The sequence below is a fragment of the Poeciliopsis prolifica genome, unplaced genomic scaffold (assembly GCF_027474105.1).
Source record: "Poeciliopsis prolifica strain line A6 unplaced genomic scaffold, Auburn_PproV2 SCAFFOLD019, whole genome shotgun sequence".
Lineage (NCBI taxonomy): Eukaryota > Metazoa > Chordata > Actinopteri > Cyprinodontiformes > Poeciliidae > Poeciliopsis > Poeciliopsis prolifica.
In genome coordinates, this window is record NW_026562394.1 from 4231233 (window position 1) to 4244711 (window position 13479).

Sequence of the window (13479 nt, forward strand, 5' to 3'; positions counted from 1 at the left end):
TACCCTAAACAGATATAAAATGTATCTAAATTAGTAAACACAGAGAGAAAACTAGCTAGCTACATTGTTTGATAGATACACAATATTGCCAAAGAAATTTGCTCATCTGTCATCCCATACGGCACATATGAACCTGAGTGCCATTTTTTAGGCTTTAAGATGATTCCACACATCCTCCCCAGATATATCAACTTCAATTCTTCTTTGGTAGCTTTTCACAAGATTTGGGAGAGTGAAAATGCATTTGTGAGGTCAGACACTGATGTTAGAAGAGAGAGCTAAGCTTGTCATCTCCTCCACATTCCATCCCAAACTTATTCTGTCTGGTTGAAGTCAGGAGTATTAGCGGGTAAGTCAAAACTGATCTTTACTGACGTTGCTATTGTGCAACATGGTGTGTAGTCATGTTGGGACAATCCTTGAGCTAATCTGAAGGCCACTAACATTTTGAAGCAATTGAGCCTACAGAGAGTTTGCGACTTCTGCACACTTTGAACCCCAGCACATTTCACATGTCCAAGTTTCTGTTGTTTCCAGTCAATTCCACGTTTCTATCACACCACCAACAGCGGTGTCGTATGGACTTGTTCCAAAAATGGCGTCTAACAGAACTCCATTCTTTCACAAATGTTTGTACAATCAGTCTGATGTGCTGATTGGCTTTTATACAGCTGTGGCCATGGACATGATTAAAACACCAAATTCAATGATTATATGGTTGAGCAACTTTTGGCAACATAGTGTAGATACAGTCACAGAAAAAAAAGAGTGCTTCCATGACTGTAACGACAGTTATAGAAAAACTAAGTACACCCCTTGCATGTTAAGCAGTTTTTTTGTAGACTTTCTCCTCTGTTGCTCTTCGGTATATTGAAATTAGAACAAATATGTTTATACATCTTTCTCACAGCGCCATTGATATGCTTCAATGAATGCGACAGTCTTATTTCACTGCAAAGTAAGTCAACATCATCTCTCCACCATCACCAGTTAGTATAGTGAGTTTGTGTTGAGCTTGTTTTTCGCCAAAGATGGACATATATTTTCCCACAGTCTTTTAGAAGGGAAAAGGCTCTTGCCTGGTAATCCAAACAAAAAAAAGCCAAGCTTGTTCAGTCTTTCTCTAAATGTGGTGACATAAACTTTTACAGGCATCATGTTCCTCAAGCTTTTTCTTAATCGATCTGAGCATCTTATTTTGGAGAGAATTTACTATGACTGTGAGGACTCAAAAGGTTGGATTTAAAAATTTTCTTAGATGACCTCATAACCTTTCTCGGGTTGTTGAAGAGCAACAGTTGCTTCCTTAAAGTCTGCTAGAGTCTTCTGGCCTTAGCACTGCAGTAAAACACAAATACTTTCTCCTTTTCCTTTAAATATTAGGAAGGCAGCAAGGGTGGACTTAGTTTTTGATAGATAGATAGATAGATAGATAGATAGATAGATAGATAGATAGATAGATAGATAGATAGATAGATAGATAGATAGATAGATAGATAGATAGATAGATAGATAGATAGATAGATAGATAGATAGATAGATAGATAGATAGATAGATAGATAGATAGATAGATAGATAGATAGATAGATAGATAGATAGATAGATAGATAGATAGATAGATAGATAGATAGATAGATAGATAGATAGATAGATAGATAGATAGATAGATAGATAGATAATGATATTTGCTTTAACCTAAGCCCTGCATGTTTGTATAGAGTCAGGTGTGAGTGCATTTATATTGAAAAGCAGACAGGCACCTCTTACGTTTATGCGCGCTTGGTACTCGGCGCTACCGGCTGAGTTTCGTGCGACGCAACGATACACTCCCCCGTCTCGAATGAGTGGACTGCTGACATTGACGTGAGACACGGTCAGGCCGTCGGACAGGGTGTACTGGCTGGTCTTGTAGGTAGAATCTCGCACCACGGGCTCATCGTCCAGAGTCCAGGTGATGGAGGGCGGTGGGGCTCCTTTGGCAGCACACATTAGGGAGAAAGGCTCGCCGGGGTTCACCACCCGCTCGCTGAAGGAAGACACAATACGAGGAGTACCGTCTGAGAGGGGACAGAGAGGAAAAATGAAGCCGTGATTAAAACCAATTCATTTTGTAGACATTTCTTTTTATTAAGTATCCTGACGGCCTTTGTCCACGCACCCTCTAAGAGAATAATGGAAAAGTCCTGAGCTGTGTGGCCCTTTCGGGAAGCAAAGCACTGATAGGCTCCGGAGTGGAACTTCTGAGCTGCAGTGATCTGCAGTGTGTCGTTGTGTTGTCCCTGTATGGAAATGTGCTGGTCGGGAACGATAGGCTCAGTGTTTCTGTACCAGCTGATGGTGTATTCTGGAGAACCTTCCACAGTGCAGGTGAAGAACAGGGTGCTGCTGATGCCTGTTTTCAGGTTCTTGGGAGACAGCGTCACCCGGAGTGGATCTGAAAGAAAAAAAAACGATAAAGCATGTGATGACAGAATGAACTTCCTGAAGGTCTGATCAGACATGCATAGCAGAACAATAAAGCTGTTTCTTTTTGTTGTATCTTTTATATTTTCTTTATAGCAAGTCTAAACAATATCAATCAATTGATTATGACACAACCAATCTATTAAGACAATACATACATTATGGTTCTTAAATGTTCATTTTTATGAGTGCGAGTAAACTTAGTAAGCATATTAATTGGATTTTTCATTTAAAAAAAAAAGTTTTACTATGTGATACAAAATCAGAAGATTTACCAATATTACACCTGAACGACACCGAAAAGGGATTGGCAGGTTGCAAAAAATAAAAATTGGATGCATTAGCAATCAGTGAGGTGTGTTCTTCTGTCATTTAATATGCTATTTTAGAAAATATGGGTCACATCAGCATCAGCATCACGTCAGCATCTGTCTTCACTAGTAGTAACACTGAACGCTAATGCTAATGCTAAAGACTGCGCACAACAAAATAATATTGTTTTGTTTAGAAATAGTTCTGAAATATTTCCAAAGTTTGTGGGTTTCTTTCTCTTTCTCTCACTCTCTCAGATATCTGTAAAATGATACACAATATATTTTTCCATATGTGAAACAAAAAGAAAAAAGTTTGCTATTCCGAATCTTTTTGGAAAAAAGTCAATAAAATATCATGACATTCTTTTAGTTGAGTTTTATTTATAGTTTCCTCTACACCATAACATGAAAATTTTTTTGTCATGCAGAGCAATTCAGCACTGAAAATTTGAGTTGTTTTTAAGAAAACATTATTTAATTTTATTAATAGGATGGCTAAATTTATTATTTATCTGAAATGTAGAAAAGATAAATTGCAGTCTGCTGATAATGGTATGAGCAGGTCAGAGCTTTACAAACCAAAAAAATTAGCTACAAAATCTCTGGTCAGGGCCTCTCTACTAAAAATTAAACATATTTATGTAAATTTTAAAAATGTCACTCTGAAACTATTACACTAGACTTACATGATGACACGCTGATTTTAGCGTACAGTAGGTGTTTACGGATAGAGAGGGCACAATCAGCAGTGGTGATTCAATCAGTTCGACACACTCATTAAAAAAGCAGCTGGAGATATCTCTTCACATCTCTGTCCACTTGTGTGTTTATAAGTGTGCCTGTGTGTTAAAGAGAGTATGCGTATGTGCGTGTGTGTGTGTGTAAATGTCAGTGAGCAATAAGGCAGCTGGTGGTGTATGCTGGGGGGCATCGCTGCCTCTCCCAACCCCCCTTCCCACCCTGTCAGAGTCACAGAGTGTGCTGCCATGATGTGCCCACTGGCAAAGCCGCCTGCCTTTCCATTCTCTCCCTCTGTCTCGCCTTCCTGCCTTTGTTTCTTTGTATACTTCTTACAGTGTGCATTGATCTAACCTGCTCTTATTATCCTGTTATTACATCGCAGATAATGTCATTCCAACACTGTCTGGACATCTGATTGTCCCCTCTGTGACCCCTTGTCTTCTTTTCTATCTTCCTCAGCTTCAGTGTGTGTGATGGTGAATGGTGCTGGCAGCTGTGTTATGGAGTCACACTCCACAATTTACTGCCCCTGTCTCTCTTTTTGAGGGCTGATATGATGGGGCATCAAGCAGCTCACATACATTTGTTACCGACACACTCGAAGTGTGACCGCTGGAGAGTCGTGCCTCAAACCAAAAGGAGACAGCTCAGAAATGTGTCCCTCTGCCAGGATGATTCACTCAGAAGACACGGTGAGAAACTGTCAGGTTATTTGTCGCTGAGTGTGTGTGTCACACACCTATTACGTGAAGCTGTCCAGACACCTCCTTTGAGCCAAAACTGTTGGTGACCTCGCAGGCGTAGCTGCCGCTGTCCTCCTGCCTCAGGTCGCTGATGGTCAGCCCAGTCAAGCGCCGGGTCCAGCGGGCGTCTGAGGGCAGCGGCCGACCATCTTTCAGCCAGCGCACGGTGGGGCTCGGGTAGCCGCCCGCTATGCAGGGGAGCTCAATGCTCTGGCCAGCGTACACCTCCCCGGCTTGGAAACTGTCCAAGATGGTGGGCGACGACTCACTCGGGTCTGAGGGTAGAGGTTCGGTTACAATTACTGATGAGCTAAAAGAGGGAATAAAACAAAACGGAAGTAAAATGGATAAAAAAACACACACACAAAAAAACCGTGTGCTCACCCATTACTGACAGCCTGGCTCCATTGCTTTGCCGCGTCTCACCACTGTACTTATGCTTGGTGATGCAGCGGTATGTGGAGAGGGCGTCCTCTTTCTGAACATCAGAGATGTAAAGAGCCCCAAAGGAGGTCAGGGAGAACCTGTTACCTAAAGAGAACATATCCACAGTGAAGAAGTAATGACCAAAAATAAATTCATTTTCATTTTAACATAAACTAAACAGCACACAACAATACATATCACTGTCTCTACATAACAGAAGCATAGAATTCAATGCACCAAAACAATTTTGGAAAGCCCAGAAGATGATATTATGGCTTTTGCAAGCTATGGATGTGGCGGCAATACTAATAGGGAGCCATGTTTGCTGTGATTAGTTTCTTTATAACCATCCGGTACAATATAAAACGTACTATCCCAGTCCCCTGTGCATTCTGACTGTGGAACAAATACGTTGCGCTTATTGCTAAAACGTGTTGCACTGAGAGCTAACAGCTGCCTGAACAGTTGTCTCTACCTGCCTAATGATGTCGCCTCCAACAACCTGGCACTCGGTCAAGACCTGGAGGACAAACTTCGGTCACTTGAACAAAACAAATTGTCTCTAGCAATACATAACCCCTACTCTTCTGCATAATACCACAATAACTAATGCAATTCAACAGATGAAAGGCTAAGCAGATTTTCAAGTGACAAAGTTGCCTCTTCTCATTTTCCCTTCAGTTGTAATTATTTGTTTTTATGTAAACAATGTGAGGTTTTGACTTAGTGGCTTTGATCAAAAGGTTTCTCCACTATTCAAGAACTTAGGGCAAAACAATTACTTTTCTTCATATTTTCATTTTCCACTGCAAATATATATTTTTTCAGAACTGTGTTTCAGTGTTACAAAAATGTTTAGATTCATTTTTCATTAAACTCCACTGACCCTTTTACAAACAACAAAGTAAACCCACTAACAATTAGTTTACAGACGTTTGCTTTGCATAGCCATCTGTAAGTTAACCAATTATTTTAAGGCCCACATTCACACAGGAAACCACAGGATAACATGAGCCGACAAGGAGGTAAAGTGTCCCCCAGTGACATCTTCTGTGCCCTCTGTCCTAGATCAATACAGAAGTCATTTAAGATTATCAATCCTATAGATCAGGTTCATATCTTCTCCTCTTATTAAAATAACTGTATAGAGTTAAGTTATTTCTTTCTGAAACTCTCCTTTCAGAACATCATCACAACAATGTTTCTTATTATGCCATTTACAACCATTCTTAGGAGCGTTGGACTGAGAAGTTGTTCATATAGTGAGTTCAGGTTCACCAGGTGTTTGCTGATTGCTGCTGCCACTAGTCTGGAGGAACTACCAGGCACTGAAGCTCCAATGCAGAGCTGTGTTGAAATAGGAGGAGCAATATGAGAGCAAACATTAAGGCACCACCCAACAGTTGCCGCAGGATTTTCAAACATGTACGACAGATTGATGAGAAAGTAACATTATTACATAAAGCGCAATAACCCTCCCTTCAAGCTGCAAAAAACTCATACATTTCTGTATTAAAAAATAATCAATACATTATTACAACTGCAATTATGTAGTAGTTGCTTTTCTGCTTTAAAATACAACTTTTTAAAAGATTTTTATGTTTCCATGGTTCCTAAAACTATTCACAGACCTGGCAAATTCAGGACAAATAAATCTTTTTATTTTTACCAGCATGCTTCTTGTCACTGGTAGCAATATTAAAGCTTTCGAGTGACCTAACCAGAGTCCTGACTTGAATCTCATAGAAAATCTGTGGTGGAAGTTAAAGGTTAGGATGATGGCAAGAAGGCTCTCCAACCTCAAAGATGGGATTGTTCTACTTGTGATGAAGAAGGAAGAGAAGAAAATGTAACAACATGAAACGAGGTCTGCCCATCATGCCAAACATCAGTATTTGTGATGTCATCTTTAACATTTAGGGGTTGAAAATGTAAGCCAGTAGAACTCAGTCCTGTTGATAATGACTGGTCCATTTTTGACTTACATGTTTTTGAACTAGCAATTTTTAAAGTGCACATTTTCTAATGTTTATTTAAAAAACACAGCAGTTCCAGTCATCTTTAAACTCTGCCACACTCCTCTGCATCGTAAGTTTCACTCAGGAAAAACTCGATTAAAAGAGTCCCTTATTAATAAAGTTATAGTATAACAAATAACAAATTGAGTGTGACAGGTTTCAAAATTATGCACAGGAAACCACAGGACTCGGTTTTAATTTGCAAACATTACATATCACCTGCGCTTTTTAGCATCCGTCTACTAGCAGCTGGCCTGTGCCCATGTGTATATAAGTGCAAGTATGTTCATAAGCATCAATATTTGATCCAAAATTCCTGTGTTTGTCAGTCAGGAGGCTGAGGAGAAGTGGTGGAGGTGGCAGTTAAGGACTGTGTATGTGTTTCCTCTCACAACATCATGACCTTAGAGGAGGCACAGGCTGCAATTTCACAGCAGCCTTTGTTTGCCCCCCAGAATGAAGCCTTACAGGATAATGAGCACTTTAAGGCTGCTACTCCCACAACACCGAAGACATGCCTGTCACAACACTCTGACACAGGCAGGGAGAGAGAGGTTGCAGGAGAAAAAGGGGGGAGTCAGCTGGATCTGTCAAAGCCACACTTTTTGTCTCGGTCCCCAGGTCCTCTGCAGCGAGGCTCAATTCATCCCATCTGCAGCTTCTGAAACAATGCTGATTACACAACTCGTGTCACATAATCCCTCTCACGCTCTGTCCGTCCTGACCGAGTGGTTTGCTCACAGAATCCGTCTTGAGTTGACTCCCGCCGACCCCGTCTTTGTGTGAACTCTCATATCATCTGTCTCACTTCTTTTGTCTCTCGCGCTTATGCTAGCTCTCAGTCTCTAAGCAGAGTGTCAGACAGAGTAAAATATTAATTACTAAATCTGAAATCACGGTGCTCTCTCAGTTTTTATTCATGTTGACTTGACTGGATAATGAGAAGGGGAGGAGGCATGCATCACACACACACACAGGCGCGCGCACACGCAGACAGATGCACATGCAGGTGCAGCAAAATGTGAATGTAAAAATCTTGAAAATGTGAGTAACTGTGTGTTTACTGAACAGCGAGGCAAATACCTCATTCACCAAAATCGTTCACTTGATCTAGAAAGCCAAAGGACCCAACAACCTCTAAAACCAATGCAACTGTAAGTCTGGATTTGTATCCAACCCCATTAATCTGATGCCATAAATAAAATACAGTGCAATTAAAAAACTTCACAAGTCCCCTAACTGGTAGATGTGTAATTTACTCTCAATAGAATAACGTCTCTGCAGAAGAAAATCCACAGAATACACAGCAAACATGTGGAAGAGGATGTTCTGGGCTTGACTTTTTAAGATTTAGGACAGACATAATTGTGTTTATTTGCTAAATGCTTATCTTCCCACAAATAGTTTGCTGGAAGTTTAACCCATTCCTCCTGACAGAACTAGACTGGCTCAGGATTGTAGGCTGTCTTACTCACACGTTTTATAGGCTGTTCCTACAAAAGAACGAAGAACGGGGCTTTGTGTGTAGTTCATAAAAATCTGACTTATTTATGGAAGGAAATTTGTGTCCAAACTTCAACATCCTGGATGATGCCTTGACAAGGTAAATTATTATTTTTCTTTTTTTATAAACTGCACTGCACTGCACTTTATATTTTTCCATGAGGAAGAAAACTCCTCAAATGTTGTGAAATAATTAAATCTTATAAAGCAATAACATTACTATCTAGGCTGTCTAAAACTGACGCAGTAATCTTAATGAAATAACACATTGTATTTGACTATGTGGTCAAAACTTCACTTCACAAACCTTAAACCCCTAAAGAAAAACCCACAAATAACCAAAACAGCTCCCAGGGACTCACAGACTAAAACAATTTGTCAACAACAAGATGAGTCTTTAAAAAATCTTTTCAGTCCTAAAGAAGCTCTTTGAAAGCAGCCACATTGCCTTAAGGAAGTCGACATTGTTGGATCTCGCCAGAGTTTGGTCAGCTTCAATGAGATGCATTCATGGAAAAAAAGATAAGCAAAATTGCTCATGATTCCTCCATGCAGATGGGCGCCAGATGGGAGCTAGTATTTCAGCCTCCTAATTCCAGCCGCTGCTTCGAAATACCCAGAAGTGTTTCGTAATGCCATAATAATAGCAACACTTTAGAATAAATTCAGATTTGTTGCAATTACTCACTTGTTTTCCATGAAAAATATTTTTAACTGTGCTGTTCACCTTCCTAAAATGGTGACATGTTGATCATATCGGAGCAGCTTCATTTACATTTTTACCCTGTTAGCATTATGAATGATTGAACATTCTTGATAGGAATAAATTCAAAAAATTCAAAAATAAAATGACACACATGCTCATTTTGCCTTAAATTGGGCCTCAATTTGGAATGAATCAAATGAATAAAGTTCAATTTGCAGACCAGTTACAACTGGGGCATTTATGTAGGATCCACCTGCTTTGTCCAGGACCTACTCTGTGTTCTCCTACAGACATTATCCGTAGTGTTGAGATTCATTACCCAAACTGATGCTTTAGTTTTTTTTGTGTTTTTTTTTGTATTCAACAAAATGGCAGCCAAGCAGTGACATAACAGTAGTATCCTGCTGCAAGAAGGAATGTTAAAGTAGGGGAAGGTAAATGGGAGATATTACAAGTATAAATGTGTGTAAGAGAGAAAAGGAGAAAAATAAATAAATAAAAGCATGACATTGTCTATAAATAGAGCATATACTGTAGCCTTTGTGGGTCCAAAGGTGTGCATGCAGCGAGTGTGAGTTAGGAGCAGCCTCATTTTCTCACATGCAAATGAAGGCGTCAGTGCAAAGATAACGAGGCCCATATTTCCACCTCCTCAGCGGGGCCATTATTTATTGATGTTCTGCATCTTTCCCCCTCCCCTCCTACTCTCGTGCTTCCTTCATCCTCTCTCTGTTGCTAGGGCCTTCTCACCGCCATCACGTTCGGATTTCGGCGCACTTCCACCAATTACTAAATCATATTTTGTTTTGCAAATCGCTGAGGATGACAGCGACCGTGTAACCTTTGTAGTTTTGGAAATACAAAACGGCTTTGGAGGTTGCTGAGATGAAAACTGTGTCTACAGGAAGATGCTCTAGATAAATTTATAGCAACTTGAAGCTTTATTACCAAGTACTTTCGTTAAAAATATCTACAATAGCACAAAGTAATTTCATGCTGTGTTTTTCTCCAAAGGTCGAAGTGCAGTTTGAAAATTGCAACAGAGATTTTTTTTTTTTTTTTAATCTGCTGACTTAAGCTTCTGGACATCTTCTTGCAAATTGGAAATATACTATTTAGACTAGATTAAGTGATTTTAAAAGAAAAGTCTGACATTTTATAGGTCCCCTCTGCATGGACTCTGTGTCAAATCAGGCTGGAAAAGGCTAATGAGTCATTGAACTCCCACTCCTGTTCCTTTTTCTGGTGGATCATTAAAACCTGTTCCCCGGGGTCTGCATCTTACTCAACACAGATTACAGTCAATGACAGTAGTTTATTCCCTAGAAGGCCTCTCTACTTTAAATTATAATGCTGGCCAATTAAGGCATCAAAGGACAGTGAGAAGTTTCAAAGGTAGCAGAAGGTCAAAGGTTTTGCAAATGGTGAAGAATCTGTCTGGACGAATTTCGTGTTTATCAAAACCTTCATATCAATTTTTTTTTTTACATTTTCTTACTACCAAGAACGTTTATTCCTTTAATAGGGATTATACCTGATGCACCAACACAAAACAGACAATAATAAAGAAGATAATACGTTTCACATTTTTGAAAATAAAAATCTCTTGCATTTAACCATTTGTGAAACTACCATTTGCTGGAACTGTGTCTTTAATTTTTAAGGGTTTTCATTCTTACTGGCTCAGAATACATGGCTCAGTTATACTGGATGGATATCTATCCACTGTTTCCAAAGTTTCTAAACTTCAATTCAGAAACTTTTTCCACATATTTGCTAACAGGACTTTCTGTGCCTTTATTTCAACAGTGGTTTTCTTATTGACATTCTTCCATAAGGTCGAGATTTGTAGAGTGCAAATAAAGCTGACAGATACTTCTGCTGGCAATTTTCTGCTCTGTTTTTTAATTAGGGGTATCAAACTAAAAGGGGCTAAATGCAAATGCACACAGACTTTTTTGTTAAAAAAAAATAGAAGCATTGTCAGTTTGCTTGCACTTCACATTTATGTACTTTTCACTGTTAGTCCATCATACAATGTCCCAACATACAGTGACATTTCTGTATGTTTAAAGGTGGTTTAAATATGTTTTACAAGGCTCTCTATTGATTAAATTGCAATTTTTTTTAGAATAGGACACATTTACACCAAAAATACTTTATGGATATAATAAATCACACATATTGTCTACATATTCTGTGGTCTGTCTTCTCTAGTTTATACTTAAGGCACAGCTGCTCTTAAAGCCTCAAGAGTGGCTTAGAGTGCAGTTAAGATTTTTATATTTCAACAAAAGTCAAACAAAAAACAAATGCACTTGGTGCAGAGTATTTTAAAAGTTTTGTTGGTCTTTTCAACACATCAGAAATAGCTTTGCTGGATAAAAACGCTTTGAGTTTGAGTGTGAAAATATAGTCAACATTCGAAATGTGACTTTATCAAAATTGTGCTCTGCTCTTCTGCCTTATACTTTTTGCTCTCAGCGGCGAGTTGCAGAGAAGAATTTGAAAAAAGGTGAGAAGACAGAAGGAAGGAGGAGCAGATCAAACACTTGTGACTGTCACCGAAAGGAGACAAAAGGAAAGAAAAAACATGCAGCATATTGTGGAGATATTTCACTGCAGTGCTGGAATACGCTCGGTGCCCACAAATGCTGACATGATAGGCATGTGCACCCGCTCAGAAACACCAACCATGCTTAAAATATATATCTTACACAAATGTATTTATATTTATTTAAATGTTTGTATATTAGCGTCAAAAAGTGGATGATAAGTGTTGATTAATCAGAATCAGGAGAGCGGAGAAAGGAAAGATGGGGAAAGTCAAAGGAAAGATGGGAGGGCTAGCTAAGGGGGGATGCAACAGTGCATGTCTCTGATCTCCATTTATGCAAAAAGGGAAGTTACATCTAAATTCAGAGCAAGAGCACACGGCAGCCTGTCTTTGCTTCTCTCTCTTTCTGCTGTGTACATTTAAAGATCAATGCAGATCCAGGTGGTTGCCATAAAATATGCACTTTCCTAGCTTTAATCTGTTGTATTCTGGCGATTCTGCCTATATGGTTCACTAGATGTCCACTAAAATATGTTCAGTCGCTTCAATTGGATGATTTCCAGGTTTGACAGGTGGGTGACCTGTCAAAAACTCAAAAATTCCCCCTTTTTTCCATCTCTGAATGCACCATGTCTGCCATGTTCCCAGGTTGCAGAAAAAAGCAACGCTCTTCAGTGTAGACATATGTTTCTGGGAGAAGCAGTATTTGAAGAATCAGTGAGTTGTTTAACATTGATTAATTTAGGTGGTGAAATAGTGACACTTTGAACAAATACCTAGAAGGTCCAACATAGTACAACTAAAAAGTATTTTCACCAAAAACACACCGAGGCAGCTGCTTCATAAACACCAGCTCTGCTCACTGCAGAAGACAGTTTGAAATGGCAACTTCGTAACAATTTGTATTTATTTAAAAAAAATAAAACATGATTTTATTGTGAATGTTTGATGTTTCAACTGCTTCCAATATAATTTATTAAACTCACATCACAGAAAAGTCGGAAAAAAGTAATTTTCAATGCTTTTCTTATGTTTTCCTACATAACTGTGCAAAGATTACACATTGAAAATTGACCACAAACTTTGATTGGCAAGTCTCAACTGGTCTTTTATTTCACAGTCAAATCAGGTTTTACTGCCACAAATGATGCTCAACAACACTGATAAATGAGGGTCCATTCTGCTGCATTGCTCTAGCAAAAGAGACTTTGTTACGGCGGCCAAACCGTTCCTTCGGAGCATGAATCAATATGCCAGTTAAGTCCAACACAGCATAAGGAATGTCTGAATCTCAGCTCCCTTTTTCTCAGCTCGCCTCTCTGTCATTTGTTCATTTTCTGGAAGTGGGTCGGTAGAGTCGCTGGGAGAAGCCGCGGCAGTGTCATGTTTTCATTAAAAAGCTACGCTTCAATGTCTAATCCTAACTACTGTCCTCTTCCCTAACCAATTCTGACTGCTTACCTCATCTTTCAATCATATGTGCCCTGCCTCTCGCCTATGTGTGATCTCTCGCACACCGACTCTGGGCGAGCGCGGAGGATGCTCGAAAGTTGAGCCGGACAAACGTAGGAGCAGAGACGGTGCGGGGTGGGTGACACGGACAAGGAGCAGAGTCCGGTTTCTGCAGCAATGAGACCTTGTCTCTTCTGCTCCACTGGATCCTCTGTCCCAATTTGCCCTGTCTGACTTTAAACAGTAAACACTGGGGGAGGGGACCGAGTGGAAAGGTCTGTAAAAAGTCTGAACGGATCGTTGAGGACAGAATTAAAACAGGCTACATTCGCGAGATGCACACAACACAGAGCCACAGCAAGGACTGCGTCCCATCCCAACCAGACAGCCTAAATGGACCAACCCAGATTGAGGCAGCGGCAGAGAGATTAAGAAACAGTGGGAGCATCAGAGAAAACGAGGGATGGAGGGGGAAGAGACTGAGTGGATGGAAGAGAAATAGGGAGAGATGTAGAAATAGGACTCCATTATTCATGACATGTGTTTCATGTGCTG

At 39.8% G+C, this 13479-nt stretch overlaps 1 protein-coding gene across 1 annotated transcript in view; it reads right to left on the reverse strand.

The window, feature by feature from the left end:
• LOC129368605 (cell adhesion molecule DSCAML1-like) overlaps window positions 1–13479 on the reverse strand; it is a 64242-nt gene that overhangs the window by 22120 nt on the left and 28643 nt on the right. The window contains 4 exon segments of the mRNA XM_055043650.1: window positions 1762–2058; window positions 2160–2435; window positions 4259–4537; window positions 4647–4793. Coding sequence (XP_054899625.1) covers window positions 1762–2058; window positions 2160–2435; window positions 4259–4537; window positions 4647–4793 — 999 coding nt within the window.